Here is a 26,559-nt window from a genome sequence, read left to right as displayed (position 1 = left end):
TGAAAGAGTCCTGAGATGCCTGTTGATCCCCACAGGACGCATCAAAAGTTGACTGCCAATCCGGTGAATGTCTCTCTCTTCTGGGGGCTCTCTTTTGCAACAGAAGGTATAGCCATCACCATCCTTTTTGAATTGGCCCTCATCAACCTGGTGGGTATCCCTAAAAGATGCAATGTCAGTGTCGAGTCCTTCCCAGTTTTCTGGCAATTGCGTCAGTCCTTCTTTCTGGGCATTCACTGTGCTGAGAGTCCATAAAGGTCTGGACATTCCAAGTAACTTGTCTTATATCTCTTGTTCTGGACACATAGTTGAGTGATCCCCCTAACTATGGACATCCAATCAAAAGCATCCGGAACAACTTATGTTCGAGCCCCCTCCCCATATGGGGTGAGCATAGGGGATCCCAAAAAGGCATCTCGGTCACAGCCACTGCTGCCAACACACACTTCTGTCTCAACCAAGCACAAACTGACCCCTCACATAGCTGCCACTTGCATGCAGATTTGTGACTAAAAACTCAGCGAGGCTATTGCTCCTGTCTTTCCTGCCACTTGTCTGTCACCACAGAACTTTGTGTTAGTGTGAGCCCTTTAGCAAAGGCAATATATTGTAGCACAATATTTCATGGGTTTTATTTTTTGTTTGATAATGGGATTGCTTCTCACTCCTTCCCCCACTATTGGGTGTTTTTTTCCTCTGGAAAATGAAGGAAAATAACACTTAGATGTAGCTCTGTACATTCCAGCTGTGACTGAGCTCAATCCACTCTTGGTCAAAGAGTTGCTTCACTTTGTGTTATTTGATTTCCAAGATAAAGTATTCACTTTCTCCAAGCTGTGCTGACTTATCAGTAAATGCTGGCATCAACATGACATTTCTCTTCTGGAAGCAAGGATGAAATATGCATCCTAATTTTAGCCAGATTCATCAAGCTTTACTCATACTGAGTAGCACTTTCTCACAAAAGCTGTGGGATAACTCATATACAACTAGTGCTACTCAATGTGAGTAAGGATTGCATATGCTGACCCTCTTGCATTTATCCACTTCATTTATTTAAACTAATAGTTTTTGGTCTAGTGTGAGTGTTCCATATCATTGGAATACATTTCAAAGCCTCTAATGCATTATTAAAATCTTCTGTAATACAATAATCACTGGTAGCAGCTTAAACTGACTTGTATGTTCAGCTTAGCAAACTTTTTACAGCACATTTAATTAAATACTCCTTGGGAGATATGCTCTCTTTTTCTAGGCTATATTTAAAATACTTGTACCTTTAAAAAACGGCTCCCACTGGCTATCTTACTAATATATTTTTGATTATGATATCTGTACTTAAAAAACATATTTGTCGAGTCTCAGTCACTAGCATAATTCTGCAACATTTGTGTTACAAAGAAGGTTCTGTAATCCATTTTGTTAGTGTTTTAGAAACAGCTGCCACTAGTATTTTGAAAAAAATATTTCATGGATGTGTTTGCATTGGCCTTAGTGCTACAAAAAAAGTTTACGATCACCAAAACCATGTTTTGGTTCAACATTGATCTTAGCCTTTTACAGCCCTTGTTCAAGCACACCCCTCATTGTTTATAATGAGACTCCTGTCTATATATAATGTATAGCATAGACAACCTAATGGTGGCCATTTAAGAAATTGCATTTGGTATAAACCTGTTGAAAAGATCATACTTTTGGATTTAAAAATCCTTTAATAATTTTGATGTCTTAATGCTGTGATTTCCTGCAATACATTTTGTTATTGACCACAGTGAACTCATATCTAAACCACAATGCTCCTGATTGGATTGGAGCTGTGCAAATATATGTTCTTCAACTTCTACTGAAACTTGTTTTTCAATAAAGCTCAGAAAAAATTATTTACAGAAAGTCTTCCTGGCAAGAGACACCTGCAATAAATCAAGAGTGGGTCACATAGGTTATGTGGAAGTACTGTGGGATATAAACATCAAAAATAAAGATGGAGTATAGCTCCTGCCAAAAAATTGACAAAGCTGTAGCTGGAGCCGCATTGTTATAATGTTAATGAAAACTGAAGTCCAAGTCCCTGGTGGAAATGTAAGATTGCTGACCCTGTCACAGACTGCTGAAAAAGAGGAAAACTGAGCCCTACAGATGTTAAATGAAGATAAATCCATTTATAATAAACGATACTGTTGCATGTTCATAAAAACCAAGGGACCTGTCCTGAAGTCCTTACTCACCCAAAACTCCCATTGATGTCAGGACTGGGATCTCCTTGAATAATGAAGAATGCAATGCTGGCAGCACACACATTTTCAAGTAATCAATATACAAGTCAAGAGTGAAAATAAAATGAAATCTTTCTTTTATGTACAAATATCAAATGATCAACAAGAATCCTTTCTTCCCAGGACATCTGCAAAAATGTTGCTCATACATGATTCTATAATACAGTAAACTCTTTCATATCTGGCATTCTATTATCCAGAACTCTCAAATAAATGGCATTTTAAGCATAAGTACATTTTAGTTATGTTTTCCATAAGTACAGTATAGTGAGAGTAAATACAGAAATACAGCAAATACAGTATCAGTTCACAGTGTACAATACTACTGTTGTAGGTTGAAAAAATACTCTGCATGACTTTTTGTTTGTTTTTTTAATATCTAATCCTGTTTTTCTTTAGTGTTAGGCATTGCGAGGTAGTCCTCTCTATTATCCAGAATATTTGAATATCCGGCAACCTCCCGGGCCCAGGGCTGTCGAACATGAAAGAGTTTGCTGTAACTGCCAAAGTCAGGAGCATACAAGCTGCGATTCTCTCATATAAAATATGCTAGCAAGGAACAGGACAAGTCAACAGCCAGAAGAATGACTGGTTAAAGCACAAGGGTTGTCAAATGAATACATTACAGGCAGAGACTTGGAGATACAAAATCTAGAGGATTCGTATATGCCTTGATTTAAAAGCTACTTGTTTTTATTTTTAGCTTTGATTCATTTTCTTTTAGTGGTGATTTCTAAAATTAACTTTATTTTTGTCTATTTAGGTGTATTACACTGGTGCTAGGAGCTAAAAATACGGGCTTTTTCAAAAATGTAATCTGATATTTTAGCCTTTTTGTGCAATATGAACAAATGAAACACAGAATAGCTTTTCTTTATATTGTCCAATATCTCCTGAATAGTTAGTAGTCTGGTGCTGCAAATGGAATTTGTGACTATTACAGATGGACTTGAGTTATTTTTGTTGGGTGTGTATGGTTTACTATTGATTTTCTCATAGTGCACTGATTTTATATAGAGTAAATGAGGTATAATAGTATTAGATGTTATGTGTGAAAACACTGATTATTAAAAAAATTCCATTTCATTGTGAGGTACATTCTGTTCTCTATCACATTAGTGACAGTTATGAGTAATAAGTTTATTACGTCAGTGGAATTAATTCAGGTATGAGCAGAATTTTGCTAACTATTTCGGTAGTACAGTATAATGAAGTCTTATCAAGGGAGGGTCTAATTCACTGGACCCAATTGTAGGACTGGGACTTCTATTTGGTGCTTGTAGTATTACATCAACATTTATATACTTCAAACTTTGTTTGAACTTACATTACCAGTATCCTTTGCCCTTTCTCCCTTTGAATTTTTTTACCTACTGACTTCTTATGATTGAAACAGTGTTCCTGGAAAGATTTGGTTGTTGCTGTTTCCCTTTTTAAATATAGTCTTCTGCTAGAGGGAGGGGGGATAAAATATAATTCCTGTGTTTTTGTTTATTGGAGTGAGCATACTCAATAGAAGCCAAGCAGCAAAAGAGAAGGGGGAAGGCACCATGGGCCCACCTACCACATGCACGTCATCTCTAATCGCCAGATCTAATAAGCATTAGTCAAAAGCCCTTAGGACCTAATTCAGTGCCCACCAAACTCAGTGGAAATCTTTCCCTCAACTTCAGTGGAATCTGGATTAAATTTTATTCAGATATTTTACTGTACTACTTAGGAAGCACAATATTTTTCACTTATGCTTGAAGTATTATCATGTTGACCAATGCAATTTTCTTTTACATTGATGCCCATATTTTCACGTGTCCACGTCTCCCATCTGTGGGCTGATGGGTAAGAATTCTAGGAATCTCATAATGGGCTCTCTGTCACATGACTAATACACTTTAACTGACCAGTGTGAGAGGTCAGATGCCTGTTGTATTTGATAACTGGAGCTGAAAGAATCAGAATCACAGAATACTAGGACTGGAAGAGACCTCGAGAGGCCGTCAAGTCCAGCTCCCTGCCCTCATGGCAGGACCAAGTGCTGTCTAAACCATCCCTGATGGACATCTAACCTGTTCTTAAATATCTCCAGCAATGGAGATTCCACAACCTCTTTTGGTAATTTATTCCACTGTTTGACCACCCTGACAGTTAGGAACTTTTTCCTAATGGCCAACCTAAACCTCCCTTGCTGCAGTTTAAGTCCATTGCCTCTTGTTCCACCCTCAGAGAACAAGTTTTCTCCCTCCTCCTTATGACAGCCTTTTAGATACTTGAAAACCGCTATCGTGTCCCCCCTCAATCTTCTCTTTTCCAAGCTAAACAAGCCCGATTCTTTTAGCCTTTCTTCATAGGATGGAAATACCCTCTATTTCATAAATAAAGGGTACATTTTTATCTTTCATTTTTCAAAAAGAATTCTTATTAAAGGCTTGGGCCTTGACTGAACAAAACTAAAAATTTCCTATATCTGCCCCTCGCACCTCTAAGTTCATAACTTCCAAAGCTCTAGGTTCTTACCTAAGGGCCCTGTGGTAACAAGATTTCCCCAAGTCAGCCAACTGCCAGACTCTGATCTCAGTGAGATGGTATCCCGTGTACAATTGTGATCCTTAATGAATTAACTGCTCCCAAATAGTATTTTCATTGTTTTGTCATAGTCACAATAATTGCTCTGTCCTAAATTTTCAGAAGTGATTAGTGATTTGGGCTGCCTCAGTTTTTGGGTCACTCACCTTGAGATACTTGAAATGGGCCTTTTTTCTTTTTCTTTTTTTTTTTTAAGCACTAAAAATCTGCACTCCAAAATCAAATCTAAAAACCAAGGTACTTCAGGATGTCTCAAGTTGAGCACCAAAAAAACTGAGGCACCCCAAATCACCAGTCATTTTTGAAAACATGGGGCCTATAGTAATCCCACACCTTTCTCCTTGCATCAGATGGCCTGGACAATGATTATGGCAACTTCCATTTACTTTACTGAAATCCCAGCATGGGCTCTTAGGACATCACCTGTCTTTTCATCTTGTTTCTTAGCTATCTTTACTTATTCTGGTTGCTCCACATGTGTCTTTTTCAGGATCAAAGAGAAAAGATAGCTTACTAAATTCTGATCAGGTATCCACTATACAGAATTTCCCTTCCACAATCCTTCTCCATAACTAAAAAGGTTAATCTTAGTAAATTTCCATTGTTTATCTGTGCTTTTAGAACTCGTGCCAGAATATGCATGAGTGTGGGTGGGTGATCCCCTACGCTATCCGCAGAATATGCCAATGACCATTAGCAAAAGAGGTGGAAGGAACAACATGTTCACCAGTAGCAGAGCCAGAAACAGCAGAAGCTGAAAATTCAAGAACAGCAATAGTACTGAACTCAGGCTCTGTCAGGGCACTTTCTTTTCAAAACAGCCTACCGCAATGTTTACAACGTGGGGGGGGGGGGCATGGAGAGTATTGTATATTACTCACCTGAAGCTACACACTTATCTAAGACTTTGCTAAACTCTTAAACCAAGAGCCACTACCTGACAATAGATTAGGGAGTATGGGTGGCAGCTGCTGGGAAAGGATTTTAAATGGTTGGAAATCCTGATTTATTTCACAAAGTACAACCATGTTCCAAAATACTGGCCTCCCAGCACCAATGAATAAAAAAATATCTTCAACAGGTTGGCAATTTACCCCCTTTTACAGCATGATTGCCATCCAAAATGAAACAGAGAACTAAGTGTGCTGCAACAAGAAGTATGCTGGCCTTGTCTTTTCTAATTATTTACCAGCTCTTCACATTTACATGAAAAATGTTTCTGAATGGCTGTACAACCACAGTGTTATTTTTGTTAGAAAAATCTATATATTTTTCTGAATTACACAATGTTGCTCATTATAAACAATGACTAAGGTGATCAAAATTGACCAGTGATTTGGTTTGGGGGAGGGAGGTCACCTAAAAATGCCATCAAAGGATTGATTTTCAAAAGTGCTAAATACTAATTCTCTACATATCAGGCTCCTTTGAAGTGTTTCCAGTTAAGCATCTAAAGAGGCATTCAAAGTCAACTGCCACCTTGGAAAGCCTTTATTTTTTCATCTTATCCTTGTTAAATCACTTACATAAATGAGATTAGTCAATTTTTTTAGCAATCTGTTCTCTCTCTGCATGTTTGTCTTTGTTATGAAAGCAAAATACACAAAATCAATAATAATATTTAGCTCCCTTTATCTGCAGCTCTTAAAGGAAGGTAAATATTATCTGGAGAAACTGAGAATCAGTGAGATTAAATGACTTCCCAAAGCCACTCAGCAGAGGCAGAGATTGGAATAAAATGCAGCTTTCTCCCTTCTGATGCCACTGTGATAGTGTGTCTACAGTGCAGTTAAAAATCAGTGGCTGGCCTGTGCTAACTGACTTGGGTTTGCAAGACCTGGGCTAAAAGATTATTTAACTGTGATGTAGACTTCAGGCTTGCGAGGGTCCCTGGATTCTGGAAGATGCAAAGGGTGAGTGTAGACATACCTGGTGTCTCCTCACACTATATTTAATAGAATACATTCTGTATTAGTATCATCCTGCTTCTAGTTTTGCTAATTAATAGTTGATACTCAGATGTTTTCTGCCACAGGGGCATTTAATGGTCAGTTTTAGTTAATAAGGCTGAACAATACTCAGAAGATTATACCATGTGGCAAGCTGCAGTAATGTTTTTACAAACAGTTGTGTTGTGCAAAATATTTCCTGAATCAATATTTTCATTTTTCTCTGAGTAGCCATGTTTATGTTTAGAATTTTACTAACATGCCAAAATAATTCAAGTGCAAAACAGCATGAATGCTTTGCAAACACAACATTAAAGCAACCAGCACAACCATGTGAATCAGTCAACTGGGCTCACGGGTGACAAACTGTGTGCATCATCTTACTCTAAATATTGTGAGAAAACACACAAGTGAATGATTCTGTAGAATTTTCATGTACTACCAATAGACAGTCAGGAGCCAGTCATAATTCCAAGTGCTTTTGAAGAAAGTTTCTAAAGGCAGGCTTGCATTGGTGCCACCAATTCACAAAGGACAGGGAGAGACATGATCTATGGGGAGAAAGGTTGAGACTGGATCAAACACAAAGAAAAGGTGCCGTAAATCCCTGATTTGCTAAATTGAGATTATTTCAGTGGCTTCTCAAGCTAGGGCTCCAATGCAGGTTGCCAGCACCTTCAGAGGATCCACCAAATGACTTATCAGCAATTGACTTATCACTGCTGGGGTACCATGGCCCCCCGGGAATCCATACAGCCTCTTGTCGAGTGCATCTCTTTTGGAATCTGTCTTGGAATGATGATATAGCTCTGTCCTGCTGGTTCTCAGTTATTTTGGCCTGAAATGGGCCATCCCACCAGCATGACCACAATCCATACAGCTGCTGGACCGTAACCATTTCCATCCTCCTGGTTCCTGGTTTTGAAAGGTCTGGACTCCTCCAAATGTGTTAAAGCTAACATCTAAAGATGACATTTAAAGGTTTCAATTGCACATTTGATTGCTAATAATTTTAGTGGACTGAACAGAGTCAATGGGAATGAAGCCTTACAAAGCAGGGAAAGAAATGATTAAAGAAGAGAAGAGACAAAGTCAGGGAAGAGAGAGAGAAACAGAGAAAGGAGAATGGGGAAGAAAAACAGCGAAGTGCATGACTGGAAGCATAAGACCTTGTTTTCCGAGTGAAAGAAGCTGAGTGGAAGAAGAATGAAAGTTTAGTTAATAAAGGCCTTATAGATGAAGCCCAAATTAATAAAGGATGCTTCTGAAGTTGGGTTTCCACCTACTCAGGTAAAACCCTTACTGTAAGGAAAACAGATTAGTTAAACCAAAACTTGAGGAGAGTAGAGGCAGATGGCACGCACAACCTAAGTATGACAGCCCAATGAAAGCCAAAAGGAAGCTGAGATCTCAAGACATATTTTGATCTGTAACAAGAGAGGCACATGGGACTTTGTATAGTATGGAAAAGCTGGCACGGATTTTGCAAGAAATGAAAAATACCATCTGAACATTCTTGGCATCAGTGAGATGAGATGGGCAGGGTGTGGCAAGATGGTTCCTGATGGTGCTGTAATCTAACATTCAGGAGGAGGAATTTATGGAACTACTGTAGTATAGGAATTATTTTGGACAATCTTACAGCTTGGGAGTCAGTGAACAAAGGAATAACATCATCCAGGCTGCAAACATGATCCATCACACATGAAATAATCCAAATATATTCATCAACAAATGTAGCAGGGGACAATGAACTAGATATATTCTATAAGTAAATGCTGTCAGTCCTGTGGTGGGGTTAGAGGCAAAGCTAGTTTGGTGGAAGTGCTTTTGGTGAGGAAAAATAGTGCCAACAGAAAAAGCAAAGTGGGGCTATGAAACACAACTTTAATTACTGCAGTGGCTGTATGTGGACCTACTTTAATGGACTTAATTTTGTAGTTGGATATCAGTATAATCAAGAGATAAGTGTCTGTGTGAATCTGCAGAAAGACTGAAATCACTCAGAGATGTGAACTGACTTATTTTAACTAAGACTTAAGTCAGAGGCCAATGACGACCACAGTGTAACTGTGAACATTGTTCAATATTTCATGTCTTATTGGGAACAGACAGGGAGGATCACAGAGTGGCACACTTTAGTGGGAGAGCCACCTCAATGGGTAAATCTGGGGAATGCCATCAATTACTCACTCCCCATTAAGGAAAAGCCCAAGCTGAAGGAGCCTAGCAGAGCCAAGAGACATAGTGAAGCCCCGTATCGGGAAGCCAAGATCAAGGAGCCCAGGATATTTTGAACATCTACACAGCCTAATCAGCAGTATTTTATTCTGGTGTCTCCCGTAAGAGGAGTTTATTTTGTGGGTGGAACTTTGCAGAGTACCACCTCTCCCCTCCCCCCATCTGATTCCTGGCTGCAATCTTGCAAACATAAAAATGTGTTTCTGGAGTGATCAGACCAGATGGCAGAGTCAGTCCCGTGTTTTGGCAGTCAATAGACAATTCCAATTTAACAACTGACAGTAGAGTTGAACAAATAATTAATGAAGAATCAGTTATCTGATCACATTTTCCTTTTTCCCCCCACAATTTGCAAAATGTCAGTGAACAGATTGTCCTTTTCTCAGATGTATTTGTTAGTCAAAATTATTTGATGTATTTCACAAAAATTCAATTATCTAAAATTCGAGATGTGTTGATTAGATTTCTCACAAAAGAACCAGGCTGCCATTTCTGTTTACTGATTGGATATGCGTAAAAACACTTACAATCAATTTTCTTCTTCAAATGCTCCTGCAAAGCTAATTACTATTTTAATGTCTGTGCATACTCACAAGTGCAACTTTAAATTTCAGTTTTTAGGAAAAACTGTGTTGCTAATACTCAGCCACATGAGTGGTTATAGACAGCAACAGCTAAAGAAGCAGGAATGTGGGTAAAGTCAGTTTGTTTAAAACCTCGTACAAATAAATGTTCCTGAAAAGATGCTTGCAGTATTAACTTTATGATAATCCCCTACTCATGCCAGCAAATCCTACCAGATCACCACAGGACGCTGACTTAATCTGAACCTAATGACACTAAGTGGTCTCTGGAATTGCAGTTTATGTTTAGATGGGTTGAAAATCCAATCTGATATTGCATTCAATCATCGGTCCGCACCTAGTTACTTCATCCCCGGGGTGAACTGCTATGGTAAATCCCAACGCAAATGAACCCCGTTTACTAAACGCATAGTCGGGATCTTCCCCACCAATCTTGAGAATAAACCCCAGGCCCTACCTCCGCCTGCTAACCAGCTCTGCACTTGGCACTACCATGCGTCCTCTGTGCCGAGCGCTGACAATGCTGCGGGCCGGCTGGGCTGTTTTACCACACTTTCGCCAGGTTTTATCACAACCGCGACCTGGCCACTTCTACCGGCGGCCCGAGGGGACTTTAGCCTCGTGGCTTTGAGGCGATCAGCGATTCATTTTCCGCCAGGCCACACCTGCCCCGCTGCAATTGCACACACACGTGCGGGGATCAGGGGTTCCGCCGCACCCTCGGGCTTGCAATGACGGCCAGGATATGCCCGGGTTGCAGCTGGGCTCACTGCACAACGGACTGTCCCGAGAGCTAAACAAAAACCCGCCGCTTTCCCCTGCAAAGCCAAACCACCCCGGCATTTCCTCAGCCACGTGAGAGCCCCGATTGACACCAAGCTGTGCGGCGGTAACCGGCGGCCCAGCGCCTCGGCCTTGGCTTGAGCCGTTGGGTTATAAAAGATTTGCCTGGGACGGCCTAATAGGCAGATCAGAGGCAATCGCTCCCCTCAGGAGTTTACAAATCACCCCGGACAACAGAGTCACTGGCGCAGAAGCCGCTGAGCAAGCGGGTCCTTGCCCGCAAAGGCTGCTGCGCCAATAAACCGGTTAGTCTATAAGGTGCCACGAGGGCTTCGCGTTGCCTTTGCGGATGCGGACTTACACAGCTACGAATCACGCGAGAGCTTTTGCGGTGCGCGTGTGCAAAAAGCGCAGCCGGGGGCACTGACGAACTTGACATCTGCCGCTCTCCGGGCACGTCTGCCTGCAAGAACCCGTGCAAAGGCGCTCAGCCCGCTCGCTGCCTGGTGGCGTGGAGTGGCGGGGCGGAGCCCGAGAGCAGGGAGTGCTCCCTCTGCTGGCTGGGTAGTACCGCTGGGAAGAGCCGAGCGGACCCAGGGCGGTAGAAATGGGACTCGGCTGCCTCGGAGACTCCCGAGCCCAAGGGAAAATCTCCCCCCACCCTCCCCCGGGCGCAGGGAGGCGCGCGAGAGAAAGGCGCCAGCTCCAGCGCTGAGTGCTCCGGGCAGTTCGCCGCCTTGTCCCCCGTCGCCGAAGGGCTGGGGCGGCGAGCTGCGCTCCGCTGTCGCGGAGTCAGTCGCTCCGCCAGCGACCCGCTTCCCGCGGGTGCCTGGGACGCGCCTCCCGGGCGGGTTTGCCGGACCCCGAAAGCGGGGGGGGTGGAAGGTGCAGGGAGAAGAGGCCCGGCCGGCGCGTCTGCTCGTTGCTGCCCTCGGGCAACTTAGCCGCGGGGCCGCCCGGCCGGCTCTGCTCCCGCCCCGCCCGCCCAGTGCTCATGCGCTCGTGGAGGGGTTTAAAGCGCGCGCGGGGCTAGCAGCGCTCTCACAGGCAGCGGCGGCAGCAGCAGCAGCGTCCCAGGACGACCTGTGCTGCAGCACCCGCGGGTGGGCGGCTCTGCCCGGTCTCCGCCCAGCCCAGCCGGGAGCTGGTGCAGGTGCAGGTGCAGGTGCACGCTCACGCTCACCCCGCGGCTCGGGCCGGACTCCAGCCGCCAGCCTGACGTGCTCGTCCCTCCGCAGGTGCCCGCGCACGGCCGCCGCCATGTCTCCCGTGCTGATGCTCCTAGGTGGGTAGCGCCTCGCCGCGCCCAGCCCAGCCCAGGCCTGGAGAAGGGCGCCCCGCCAGCCCTAGCCCCGGCCGGCTGCGGGAGCGCCCCTCAAGCCCTCTGTGTCTCGCTTCCAGGTGTCTTCCTGCTGGCCAGCGGCGTGCGCGGCAGCGACCGCTCGGGTGAGTTGGCAGCTCCCTTGTTTCTCCCGTGGCTGGCGCCTCTACAGCAGCCGGCGTTGCCCTCCAGCAGGGTGACACCGGGGGCGGGGAGAGCTGGGCCCTTACCGAACACACGCGTGGCTGACCCCGGGGAGCTCACTTATGTGTTAGATTGGTTTCCTGTATGGAACAGGGCTTCTCTGGAAACAAGCAGTCCTGTAGCGCCTTACAGAGCAGCCGATGTGTTTATTGGGTAATGAGTGTTTGTGGGTAAGAAAAACTGTTCCCCCACCTTAATAGTCACATCCCAGGTGCAAAAAACAAGGAGAAATCCTCTGGCACCTGATAGACTAACAGATATTTTGGAGCATAAGCTTTCAGGGGCAAAGACCTCCTCAAAAGCTTATGCTCCAAGATATGTTAAGTCTGTTTCCTGCCACAGGATTTCTTGTTTCAGAAGATACAGACTAACTTCGCTACCCCCGTGATACTTATCCCGAGTGCAAGTTAAACCAAATACACAGGAAGCATGTCTTACATTGTGCATTTTGCAAGCTCACTGCAAGGTTTTGGGGTTTTTTTTGTTGGTATCTTTTTTTTTCATTTTAACTGTGCTAGGAAACTAATACTTTTTAATGAATTAGTTACATGGAATTTATGAGCTAAAGCAAGAAATGACTGAATACACAGTAGACTTTCCCTTCATATAAAGGTTAATAGGGATGTGGTGTTGCTTTTCCTATGGTATTGATGGATTCTGTTTAAGCACGCAAATAGACAAAACCAAATTGGTGGACTCTCACATCTCAAACCTCACGGGACATCTTGTTGAGCTCAAATGCTACCTGCTATTCTTTTTGTCCTGGCTTAGCCACTGCTAGCTGCTCCAGAGTTAAGACTACAACAGCATTTCTGTTTGAAGCTCGATTGTCAAAGTGCTTCACCTGTAATTTATAAACTGCAGGAAGCATGGAATGGGATATAGCACCCAGTGTGACAGAGGACTTTGTGGTGGAATAACTGATAACCAGTGCTTCTTTGGGAACTTATATTATCCTCTCCCTTCTACCCACCAAATAAAATAAACAAAACACAATTTGCATATGGAAGCATTCACACAAGAAAAATATTTGTATTTTTTTATCTTTGTTTTATTGTTAGTTGTATTAGCAGGTACATTTTTGGTACTAAAGAATAAAATAAACAGCTAATAGAGAGATCGAAAATGGGAGCTAGCACACCTCAAAAAGCAAAATGATTGAGTGGAATTGTATAAAATACTTGCTTTGTTGGTTTCATGTTATTTTGACATAATTCTTCCAGAGTAGAACATAGACTTGTAGCTGTCTAACAAGAATTGTCTTTAAAAGGTGAGAAGCACAGAAGGAGTTAGAGTGGAGAGGGGTGGTATTTCCCGTTTTTAAAAAAAAATCGTTACAGAATAGTTTGAAAACTTTTTTTTTCCTCTGGAAAGTTTTTTCAGAAGTCTCTATAGTGTAACAAACTGAACGGTAAATGTAATAAAATGACTTATTCAGTGATGAGCTTTCATGTGACAGACCCACTTCTTCACATCAGTTTCATTTCCAATACAGACTGATATAAGTATAGAGGACCAAAAAGTGGGGGGGGAGGGCAATAAAAACTGACAAATCAAATAGGATAGAAGGAAGGGGATGAGAGGTGGGGAGGGATGTTAATTGTCCTGCCTGAGACGATTACCAGCATCAAAGAAAGGAAAGCAGTCCTTTGTAATGTGTACGGTAGTTGACATCTCCATGGGTGTCTGTGTGTGTGTGTGTGTGTGTGTGTGTATGTGAGAGAGACAGAAACTCTCAGAGCTCAGAGGAAACTTCTGTCAACCACCAAACAAGTTGTGAGTCTGACTGTAAGAATCAGTGCAAACACTTCAAGCCTGTTCTGCCATGATTTTACCCTGGAAGGAAAGAAACATAGAGAAAGTGCCCAAGGAGCATATTGACAGTGTCACAGATGAGTGGAAGTCTGCTGTTGGGAACGGGGACTCCACTGAGCCAGAGTCACATCCAAGTGGACACATGGCAGTAGAAAAACTAACGAAAGAAAATCAGTTGAGCAACTAAGAAGTGAAGCCACTTCGTCTTGGGGATCACGTTCCCAAATGAAACTTCCCCAGTCCTTCAATTAACGGCTGAGAAGTAAGGGCAAAAGAAGGGAGCTGGAATCCCTCCTATTCAGCAAAGAACTCCTGGGCACAGAAACCATCCTGACCCCAAAAGGTGAGCAACTTCAAATTTTTATATATAAGAATTTAATTTGCTATGTCTGGTTTAGTTGGCTTGTTTGTTTTAACTTTTGGCAAACTCTTTGATGTTAGTATGATGACTTGCTGTGCACTTCCTAGATACAAATCTGTACTGAAGATCTCAGAAGTAGGCTGTAATGTAGAACCTAAACCAGGCTCAATTTTGCCTGTTTCTTTCACAGGTTCATCCAAAAGATAAAACAACTTGCAACACTGGCAGGGAACAATGGATCCTTCCTAACTGGGCTAAAGTCCTGTAAATTAAAGGTACCTGTGAAAGCAACTAAAATGATATTGAAGGAACATAGGGCATAAACTAAATTGCCATTCTTATGCTTGCTTTAAATAGTTTTTCAAAAGGTAGTAATAAAATTTGTATTCATTCAAAAATGAAAATGTTTAAAAATATTTCTGCAGCCATACTGACTCACCATGGCCATGTCTACATGGAGCTGTACTCCCAGCAGCTCCATGCTAATGAGTAGTCTTGCAATTGCAAATGGCTGCTCATTAGCATAATTGCATGGCTAATTAGGCATGCAAGTGTGAGATTTTGTCATTGGCAGAGGGGGCTGCTAGAAGTAAAGAGGCTGTGTGGACGTGCCTCTGCCGGCTAAACCCCCCCCAGTCATCAGTCACTTATCTGCCCAGGCAACAGAGGATTTAGCCGACAGAGGCACATCCACACTGCCTCTTTACTGCCAGCAGCCCCCTCTGCTGAGAGTGAAATCTCATATGGCCATGCTAATTAGCCATGTGATTATGCTAATGAGCAGCCATTTGCAATTGCCAGATTGCTCATTAGCATGGAGCTGCTTGGGAGTACAGCTCTGTGTCCTTGTGGCCCATATGATATGAGCACAGGTGCCAGCAACCAAAATAGCAAGAAGAGCCTTTTTTTTTTTTTTTTTTTTTTTTTTTTTTCCCTCCCCCCCCCAATTGGGTAAAAAATTCAGTAATTCAAGAGCCACAATACATGTGAATACAAGATAGCCCTTAATAAATAATATCAAACCATACATTTTTGTAACTCCTATTTTAAGAACAGTGCACACACAGTGATTTATAATGCAATAAATGTTTACAGCAGGAAGTTCGTAAACTTCTTACATACTCTACTTCCTCACACTTTGTGTGTGCTTTTGTGCCACTGTGTTCTTAACTTTCACTGCCGAGCCTTCTCTCTACCTGGATGACACTAGGGGGAGTTATTCGATGTTTCAAGATCACATATGAGTAGTTCATTTTTGGGCTTTTAGGTGTTCACTGTTTATCAAAAATAATAAGTTTGTGTGTGGGTTGTTTTTTAACTTTGCAGTTATAGCACTGGGAGCCACAAAGAACTCCTTAAAGAGAGACTTGCAGCCCCAGAACTGCAGGTTGGAGACCCCTGTGTTAGCACATCAGAGATTTGGGGTAACACTTTCAAAACTACATCTCATTTTCAGAAGTAACAGAAGAACCTCACATAAGTTTCACAAAGTCAAAGGGATTTAGGCTCCCAGATCACTTAAGTGCTTTCAAAATTTTCACTCTTGACTCTACTCCCATTGAAATCCATAGAAATATTTCAGCTCATTTCAATGGAAACTTCATTAGCCTGTAGACCCAAAAAATGAGAGTGACTAACTATAGCTGTTCAATCCTGGAAACATCTGTGCGTTTTGATAATCTGTTAGCTGGTCTTAGTTAGCCCTAGACTGTTCAAAAGGAAACGAGAGAAATAACCCTCAACCAGCATAGCCGTGACCATAGTCATTAATACTTTTTTTTAAAACCTTGTCCATGCTCAGGAAAAATTGTGTTTTAACACTGTATTAGTATAATTGTGTTAACACATTTTCTGAAATGGTGCATTTTCCCAGTATGGACAAGATCTGTAGGACTCTATCTGCGTATGTTTCAAGGCTCTAGGCAAAAAAGGCAACTGAAAACTCCAGTTTCACTGTTCTTGCAGTAAAAAAATAATAAAAGCCAGCACAAGCAGTGATATTACTCTGTTGTTTCACTCTTTGTAATCCCTGGTCTTTTAAGAGTTTACAGTGAAACTGTTCCGTAAATATATTGGGACTGTCTGCTCTCTCCTATACCCAAGCTATGCAGGGCAACAGAGCCCCCCCCATTTGCCTGTGGTAGATGCCCTTTAGACATTCAGTAATTCTTATCCAAAAGTGGTGTGAAAGTTGTTTGTTTTTTTGCAGTAATAACTAGGAGAACTGTTTAGTAATTTAGGGAAATATTGCACGGAAGAGCTTGGAAGGTTACACATGGGTTAGGAAGCTCCTCACCACTGCCTGCCTTTATCAAGAAGCAGCTGTATCTGTGCCCACTGTCAGTCAGCTCTCTGAAACTACGAGCCTCTAACAGCACAAGCACTGCCTTCTGACTCTTTTGGCTTCACTCCCTCTGTGCCGGCACAGAGCAATGCCCAGATATTCAGTGTGTCCATGCAGTGTCCAGCCCCTTATCTACTGAACATACAGAATTTCCAGTCCTGCTGTTCCTAAATGTTCCATCCTGTAAATCAGGACAGCATTTTACTTTACTTTACAGCCCTTAGATATAGTGAAAACAGTAATAAGGTTATCAAAGATTAGGGATTTCAAGTAATTGTTTTTTATGCACCTAATTATCTCCTCCAAATTTCTTATTCACGATCATAACTTACTTACTAGAGACTAAACTAGCGAGTTATTCTCTAAGAATATGAGTTCAAATTCTATCTATATACATTATTCCTTTCATGGCATCTGCACATTTCACAATATTGTGGTCCGATGCAGTAGTTGCACTCTGACAGACATGTGAGGTCTCATCTAAAAGCATGTACAAGAATCCAGAGATTCCTGACACCATCTGCACACTCTTTCCAGTTGGTGTTGAGCAGTACTTGAGTCGCAGAGTGATTGAAACCTGTGGAGTGGTTACATGATGGATGTCATAGGAAAGAAGACAGATTTCAACATGCCTTGGTAATAGATTGTCCCTCTTCTTTTGTAGGTCCATCACTGAAGCAAGACAATCCATCCTTATCTTTCTACATGGAACATTCTCCATTAAATCAAGGGAAAATATGAGTGTGTTTCCACAAGACAGTTTGAGGTGTCATGTTTCTGTGAAATATAGTGTATGTACAAGCCACAAGCGAGTGGGAGTGCAGTAATTTCCTTGAAGGTTTTTAAGGCCAACTCCTTTATTCAGTTGGTACTGGGAGTCTATATGGGAACTTGAGAAGGCAGGAAAGGGCTCTGTTATAAACTGCAAGACAGGATTTTGTCTTGCAACATTCGATTTCGGGTCTAGGTTTTCAAATTGCCATATCACAACTTTTTTGTGAAATTAAGGGAAAGTTCTATCAAATTAATTCAGAAATTGAATGAGGATCAAGTGAAAAGTTCTGGGTGGTGTAAATTATGAGTAACCGCTATTTTCATTAGCATATTTCTACCTTATCAATCATTTGCAATTAAACTATGCACAGGTAAGTCAAAGCAAAAAATATTTACAATGACCTTTCCACGTTTCAAATGTTAATGCATTTGAACAGGCTTTATTCTCAATGTTAAATTTGGCTGTGAAATTAACAAAGTAAAAGCTTTGGCATCAGGTCGATATGATTATTCATTTCTAAATTAATTATGGAGAAGAACATTGCCACCAAGTTACAGTTATGTTTATGTTGTAAATGTCCAATTGTAGACTACAAGTAGAGAAAAACTTACTAGACCTTACAGATCCAGCACCCATACTTGTGGCTGCAGAATCCTTCCTACCACTAGAAGTGATGCAGTTCTGCTGACCTAGGAAAGGAGTGGGACTGAATGGGAGAACGGCTATGTAAGAAATGCATAACACTTCCTAGGAAAAAGAGAGCCAGAGCATCTTGAGCCTTTTGATCCATCTTCTGTGCCCCAAAATCATTACTGTGTTGCACGTGTCGGGCGCAGACTGTTCTCGCTCAGCCACCAGCGCTAAGGTACCCTGTGAAATGGCTCTGTAGCTGCACAGCAGTCTGTGGAGAGGTAGCTCTTAGGGATACCAACTGTACACCTCAATATATGATTTGAATACAAGGTCCTTGTACTGATACCTAAATTAGCCCATGCAGCAGGAGTCAGTTTAATTGCTTGCAAATAAGAATAATGTGAATTTCAGAAAGATACTCAAACTGCTGAATTTTCTATAGATTATAAAGATGTGAAAAATGAGAGGCAAGGGACTATCAGGTTACATCAGCCTCACGACACCAGGCAATGTTACATAGCCATGAATTGATGATTCAACCTATTAGAAGATTTCACTACTTCCCTAAGATGATCTTAAAATAAGGGACAGACTAGCTCTACAGCCTTGCACACAATGGGCTGGCACAAAGAAGAGACTAGACTATACGTTACGTTCAAAGGAAAAGACCTTTTAGTTTCTGTCTTATAGTGAGGGGTGCAGTGGCATCTTTACATGAGTGAGATCATTGGAGAAGGGAAACTGGGGAAACCCTTATTAGTGACAGCACTGAGGATTTGTATAGCACTTACAGATTCAGTGATCCTTGTGAATGCTAATTGCTTCGTTCCCACTGCTCCAATACTGCTTTGAAGTTGGCAAGTATTTGTCTCCAATTTATATATACAAAAAACTGAGAATGAAAAATGGCCTGAATTCCTAAAGTATTTGATTTCAGTGGAAGCTGGGGCTTTACTGCCCAGCACCTCTAACAATTAGATAATCCTATGACTTATTAGCCAGTTAGCAAGGGAAATGGGAATAATAGAGGTTTGGACATCCAGGTGTCTACTTAAACCACTCTGCCATACCACATGCCTCATCTGCTCCTGAAACTGTATGTGGTTCACATTGATACTAAAGGCGACGGATGAGTGTATTGTTGTGACTGTAACAAAAAAGAGGCAATTCTCTCAGCCTGAAGACAATTCTGTACATCATGGACCCTCATTGCCATATGCACTTGATTTTATTTTAGCTGTCTGCTTTCCTAGAAATACTTAGTCATTTTTGGACCTACTACTATTTAATCTGAAAATCATATGAAACTATTTGCAGAGATAAAATTGTTTCCTTTATTTAAAAAAAAATCTGGATGAAGCTTAACTTGTTTGTTCAAATACAATTGCCTTATGCACTGGAAATATTTGTGAGTTAAATGGCATGATCTTTCTGAATTTTAATACCCTGTGGCTTGGGCTGTGACCCAATGTAAGTATAATATCTGAAACCAAGAAGTAGCCCGAGTGGAGTACTGAATCTAAGTGCTGTGGCTGTCTCTTCCAGAGAATTATTTATTAAGACTAACAATATGCTTGGTTTTGTACCAGAAAAACATTTTAAAAGGTCCTGCCCTGAAGAGCTTATAGGAGAAGATGCCCTACAGAAACACAATAAGATGTTAACTTAAAAAATCATAAATATACAAATAAAGTGTATTTTTAAAAGGATTTCATGAAGCTTTGAAGTCCTCACTTCACTCCTTCCTCCATTTGTAAGTATCTCCTATTATGGGTTTAATTTTCAAAATAGTAGGTGCCAAGGCTCATCTTCAAAAACACAAACAACTGTATGCCTGTCTGATACATATAGCTACTCTGATTAAATGTGATAGTTGCACTCAGAAATATCCAGACAAGTTATCTCACTCCTGCTTTTCTGTTACTGGTGCTTCTGCTGTTTTGAAAATAAGGCCCTTGCTGTCAAATGATAAAAATATCAAATAAAATTTTTATATAACATAGTAAATGAGATGAAAAACATTTAACTTTCTGGTTGGTTTTACTACCACGCAACATATTCAATAGGCTAATGAAAACCATAACTACTTGTTGTGAGCCCAAGATAAAGCACTTTTAGCAATACTATCCCATGACCTTTGCTGCAACTATGAATGGTGGGTGAGAGCCACTGAAAGGAGAAAAAGGATGTTTGCCCCTACACCTACCATTTGAGAGGACCTCAAAAGTGAGTGGTGTTGTAACCAGGTGCACTGAAATCTGGCCCAGGGGACCCTCTGTGATGCCCAGGACACAGTGCCCAGAGTGGAGAGTGAGTTCATTCTCCAAAGCACCCATTCTCCACATGGGCCACTTCTCAAGCTGAGGGGCCTCAGTTACAGAGTCAGTCCTAGCCCTACCCAAAACCTCTGCGGCTCTGGGTAGATGAAACTGAGGAAGAACTATTTAGTCTGCTAAAGGAAGTTATTAGGGAAGTTCAGTAGCCTAAAGGAGGTCTGACTAGATGATCACAATCGTTCGTTCTGGCATTGTAATCAGTGAATCTGTTTGGAGCCAAATTAATATGGTTTTTCTCTTCATGCTAAGAGAAGTTCTACATTTTAGGCATGTAGGCTAAATAGCTGGTGACACAGTAGTTAACGTGGAGGGGGAAAAATTGCAAAGATGTCAGAGGCGAGGTCTGCTATTAGGAGTTCAAAATCAGTATCCTGTAGGGTAAGATTTGCGAGGAAGAAATGGTGTCGCTCTTGGGGGAAAAAAAATCCCACACTGGTCACACTCCTACACTAGTTGGATATGCTACATTGGCTGGGGATAGAATAGTTAATGATGTTACACATTTAATACCCACAGTTCAAAAGAACTAGGCCTGATCCTCATGCAAAAATGTTTGCACAGGAGTGACCCTACGTTGCATGACTAATTGCCATACTCCCACATACAGTCATGGTAACTTCTCACACAATATAGTTACATCTGTTTTGACTTTGATTTTCAGTTTTGAAAGCTTGCCTCTTTATGTAGCCATCATGATATTTCAGAGTTACCATTATACAGCATATTGAGAGGACTGGAGATGCTCATATATTTCTTCACCCATTCACAAGTAGTATTTTTGAGTTTTAATACAACAATAAACCTTGCAGACATTGGAGATAAAATAGAAGTGCTAATATGGCATACCATCTCAGACCACTATATCCAGTTAAGTCATTTGACCGTCCAGTTGCATTATATGGAAATATCTTGTAAAATAACTTGGCTATCTCTCTGTATACTTACATAATGGAAAACTCTCTCTGCAAAATAGCTTTAGATACTTGTGATGTATACAGCTGTATTTGGGAATTTAGAGAGTGGGAATATATTTGGTGTAAATCCAGTATATTGTAAACATTCCCAAAGAATACAGCTATTTGCATTGTCTGACATGAAATAAATGTTCTGGTGAATGAGTCGCTTAAATTAATCAAACAACTAAATAATCTTGTACAGGGAACAGTTTATAGTAACTGACAGTATATTGGATGTTATGCTTGCCTTTAAACTTTATTGTTTAAACGTTTAAGTAAATTGCTTTGTAAATGCTAATTTTAATGCTTAACATTGTATTTTAGCTATTACACAAAAGGTAATGTACTGTCTGTTAAAAGTTTCTAGAAGAGAAAATGTGTGTACTAACAATAGAAAAAACACAAATAAGAGACACCCTTCCACTGCAAACTAGGTAGCTGACTCCCTGAGGTGGCTTTCAAAATCACAGTCAAAGACAAATACAAAGTTTTCACTTCACTGCGTTACATTTTATTCATATCTGTTGAATCTGTGGTTGATTTGTTTTCACTGTCCTTTGTCCTTTAAGGGTGGTGATTTTTTTTAAACAACTGACTAAAACCAGCTTCAGTTAATTGTACTAATCTCCATGAAGTTCAAAGCTCAGACCTTTCACCGATTTGAAATTGTTCCGTTAAAAGCTATTACCTCATCTATCTTGTCTCTCTCATACTCTCCATGGCAGAGATCCCTATGTCCTAGAAATAGGTAGCATTGTTGATGCAGACTGAGGACTATTTAACCCCATCGCACTGGTCTCATTTTTTCTGGTAGTCTTAATGGGATTGCAGTGAAGTGAAAATGGTGCCACTGTCAACTTCCCTCGTGAATTCCATCTCGGATCGTTAGGTGAAGACTGTCCAGAGGATCATCCCTGACCCCATTTCTTTCCTGGACAGAGCTGTCCATGTTTGGAGGTTCGCTGGCTCTTAGCAGCCTTTCTTCAGCTCATATGTCTGAGCCATAGAGAGATCTGCTGCTTTGCATTGCTGTTGCCTTTCTCTTCCGCTCCCCTCCAGCTTTTCACTATGTTGCCCTCTGCTGGATGTAGTTCAGTGCTTTTGATAATTTTGTGGGTTTTTTTGCTTTTTTTCCAACATTATTGTGAAACAAAAAAAGGAGAATCTTCGCTGTCATCTCACTGTCAAATCCTTAAAGCCAAACTGGAGCATAAGATGAAAAGGATGTAACTTAATTTCAAATGAAAATGTGTGCTTTAAGCTGAGGTAGAGTAGTTAGTTTGAAGATTATCCTCCAGACTAATTTTAATAGTCTGCTCAAGCCTCAGAGCTCAAATTTTTCTTTTCCTCTTTAGCCCCCACTACCATCACATGCCTTACAAGGGGAGCTGATCTCAGAAAGGAGAAAGCAGATGTTGTCTGTCCAGCAGACTGTCCACTATGGGAGTTCAATGTCTTTGGGAATGTAGTTTACGCTTCCCTTTCCAGCATCTGTGGAGCTGCCATTCACAGGTAAGCTAGAAGACCACTAATCAAGATGGCAAGGAAACATTTAAAAATTTAACTAATATACACACACACAGTTGTATATTTTTCAGTTTACTGCCGTCTGCATTATTGATGTTCCTGGCAATTCTCAAAAACAAACAACCAACAAATAAATGGAAAAAAATGTCATTAAAAGACTTCAGGACAAATGTAACTTGGAGTAAGTAGGTAGAACTTTTCTGAAGCATTTTGGGCAAATTCAGCAGTGACAATATTGCTAGACAGGTGCACTTAAAACTGGTGTAAATGTTTAAGTAACATAATTTGAGCTAGCCTGCCAATTGATGTATGATGAGTATAATTTTTATGTAAATAGGAGGTGGAAGTGAGGAGAATATACCCTGAAAAGTTGGAAGATAAAAAATAAAACAGGCTTCCTCTCTCATATTTTCTTATGCCACACCATTCCCAACACTGCTCAAATCAATTTCAGTCCTCAAGTAAGCTGGTACAACAATGGTCAGGATAAATTTACTGCATGCAGCATACAAGATCAGAGTTGTTATATTACTTTACCACTTACTATTTGTTTTCCCAGCCACGTTTGTTTGCATAGCAACGGTTGATGTGTAATTTATACCACCGCTTATGTCACTGCAAAAATTTTCCCATGAATTTGGGTGTTTGGATAGCCAAAAAGGGATTTTGAATATATTCTAAATTATTGTCACTATTTGGGTTTGCTAGTATTTAGCGTGAGTTAGAAATGTTTTAGTATTTTGAGTGTAATTTTTAAAAAGAATTTGGTTCCTTTTAAAGGTAATTATGGAAGTTAGGAAATGTGGCAAGTTATGATCTTAAAACAAAATTACTCAAACTGTGATGTAATTTCTGTGCACTGTGTAGCTCTTGGCATTAAAACTTGGATCATCTAGGTGATAAACCTTTAAAGAAGGATTTCTCCCACTGAAAGTGATTAACAATATTGGTAGGATAGATTTCTGTCAAAGATTTTGAAATTCCATAAAAGGTACTTACTTCAAGTTTATAGGCAAACCAGATTCCTACTCACTTCAGAAGGCCTGGACTACTTTGAATACTAAAATTTATTACTTGTAATCTAAGACCCCAGTCCTGCCTATACTTGCCACTGAACATAATATAGTGAGAAGCTACTCAAAGTATTAACTGCTACAATCAGTAGTAACAATATGCTGGAACAAAATTCTGAATTCCCTAGATATAAATTCTGTTTTTTCTGATACCAAATTATTGTGCTTATCCAACAGCAATATGTTCTTACTTCGAGTTACTAATGCATGTTAGAAATTTATTGGGCCTTGAATCCACCTATGCGCTAACATACTGTCTGAGTGCCTAAGTTAAACAGAGTAACTATAATGTTCTTTTGCCTATTTCCAGTAATATGATTCTTAAGAGCAGCATTTCTTGCAGCTAAAAAAAACCTTTGTGGACATCGGACATTTTTTCCCCCACAGTTTAATATACTTTGTTTCTGTTTATATACTCTTTCTTCACTAAAACTGTATTATGACCACGTGAAGCTTTGTCCCTCTGTGGTGTGTAGAATATGATACAGTATCACATGTCCTTATCAGTAAACTAGGGAAATGCAACCTAGATGGAGCTACTATCAGGTGGGTGCATAGCTGTTTGTATAACCATTCACAGAGAGTAGTTATTGATGGATCACAGTCATGCTGAAAGGGAATAACAAGTGGAATTCCACCAGGGTCGCTTTTGGGGCCAGTTCTGTTAAATATCTTCTTCAACAATTAATTTAGGTAATGGCATGGAGAATACAATTAAGCTTGCACGTAATATCAAGCTGGGAGGGGTTGCAAGTGCTTTTGAGGATAGGGTCAGAAAAGGTGTGAGGAAAATAGGGTGAAGTTCAATAAGGACAAATACAAAGTACTGTGCTGAGAGAGGAACAGTCGATGTCATGAATACAAAGTGGTAACTGACTCCCTAGGAAAGTACTGCAGAAAGGCATTTATGGGTCATAGTGAATGAGAGTCAACAGCATGACACCATTGTTTTTTTAAAAAAAAAAAATAAAGGCGGGGGGCAAGCATGATTCTGGGTTGCACGAACAGGAGAGTTGTGAGCAAGCCATGAGAAGTACTACTTATTCTCTACTCTGCACTAATTAAGCCTGAATTGGAGTACTGTGTCCAGTTGTGGCCACCACAAATTTGAGAGATGCATAGAAGTTGGAGAGGGTCCAGAGAAAAGCAACTAAAATTATTAAAGGTCTCAAAAACATGACCCTACGAGAGAAGATTAAAAGAGCTGGGTTTATTTAGTTTGGAAAGAGAAGGCTGAGAAGGCACATGATAGCAGCTTTCAAATACCTAAAGAGGTGTAATAAGGAGGAAGGAGAACAATTTATTCTCCTTAGCCTCAGATGATAGAGCAAAAAGCAATGGGTTTAAATTGCAGCAAAGGAGGTTTAGGCTGGACATTGGACTTGTCTACACTACCATGCTCCTTCGAAGGAAGGATGGTAATTAGGGTGTTGTGAGTTTACGAATGAAGTGCTGCGCTGCATATGCAGCACTTCATTAAGCAAATTCCCCCCCCCCTGCGGCAACTTCAAAGTTTTAAATTTCAAAGTACCTGCTTGCGTCTAGCTGCGGCTCACCCGCCGGTACTTCGAAGTGCTGGGGCAACTTTGAAGTACTGGCAGGTGAGCCACAGCTAGACGCAAGCAGGTACTTTGAAATTTAAAACTTTGAAGTTGCCGCGGGGGGGGGGGGGAGGAATTTGCTTAATGAAGTGCTGCATATGCAGCGTAGCACTTCATTTGTAAACTCACAACACCCTACTTACCATCTTTCCTTCGAAGGAGGGTGGTAGTGTAGACAAGCCCATTAAGAAATTTCCTAACACTCAGTGGTTGAGTACTGGAACAAATAGCCTAGGGTGGCTGCAGAATCTCCATCATTGGAGATATTTAAGATCGGGTCGTATAAATATTTAACGGATGATATTGATGATACTTGGTCCTGCCATGAGGGCGGAGGACTGGACTTGATGACCTCTCAAAGTCCTCTCCAGTTTTAGTATTTTATGATTCTATCTACATCTTTTCCAGCTAAGCAATAAAGTTTTTGCTCAAGATCATGCAATTATCCTTAGCAATCTCAAGTTCAAACCCCAGTGCTGGTAGTGGTAGTATCGATTACAACAAGCAGAAAATTTGATAAAAGTTTGAGGGTGTCTCAGTGCATCATAATGGAGCAGGGATAGGCAAAACCAGACTTGTTTGTGCTTGGTTTTCTACACAGTTCTCTTCTTTAATAAAGCATTCTTCAATGCTGCATCTCTCAATCTATAAATTCCATGTATGTAAACTTTAAAAAAAAACAAACCCAACACCCCACTCCATCTCACATGACATACTAATGGCACTGGCATAGCTTCTGCAGAATAATCCAGCTTCAAACCCAACAATTACATGCTAATTCTCATTTCTAAAAGTAAATTATTTCTTTAGTACTTGTGCTTATATTTTTAGGTTGAATACCACTCCACCTTGTAAAGCATGACCAGGGAGAGGTTGTGCATGGGAAATTCAGACTCCCAACGTACTATCAATCAGAGCCAGGCAAGGGGCAGTACGCTACCCTCTACCGAGGCAGTGAACTCTTTTTGAAATCCCAGTGTGTAGAGGAATCTACTTGCAGTACAATAGTATTGTCTATATTTCTTGAAAGTTACCCAAATAATTTGTTTGCTTTTTAGTGAGCACACTCATCCCTCATTTAACGAGTAGTTTACTTGCAAGCACTCACTAAAATGAGGGGGACACACATTTACCTTTGTTCAGTATGCGAGTGAACTTCCTCCACTTATATGAACCAGCTGCGGGTTCCCTGGCCCGGGGCGG

At 41.0% G+C, this 26,559-nt stretch overlaps 1 protein-coding gene across 1 annotated transcript in view; it reads left to right on the top strand.

Moving 5' to 3' along the window:
• The first annotated feature begins 11,449 nt into the window (after positions 1 to 11,449).
• Positions 11,450 to 26,559, top strand: part of COCH (cochlin) — a 34,690-nt gene continuing 19,580 nt past the window's right edge. Inside the window, exons 1-3 of the mRNA XM_074996908.1 lie at positions 11,450 to 11,695; positions 11,812 to 11,856; positions 22,511 to 22,667. Coding sequence (XP_074853009.1) covers positions 11,671 to 11,695; positions 11,812 to 11,856; positions 22,511 to 22,667 — 227 coding nt within the window. The 5' untranslated portion in view covers positions 11,450 to 11,670. The remainder of the gene's footprint in view (positions 11,696 to 11,811; positions 11,857 to 22,510; positions 22,668 to 26,559) is intronic.

Source organism: Carettochelys insculpta, chromosome 6 (assembly GCF_033958435.1).
Source record: "Carettochelys insculpta isolate YL-2023 chromosome 6, ASM3395843v1, whole genome shotgun sequence".
NCBI lineage: Eukaryota > Metazoa > Chordata > Testudines > Carettochelyidae > Carettochelys > Carettochelys insculpta.
Note: the sequence above shows the minus strand (reverse complement) of the source record. Positions and strands in the feature narration are given on the sequence as shown.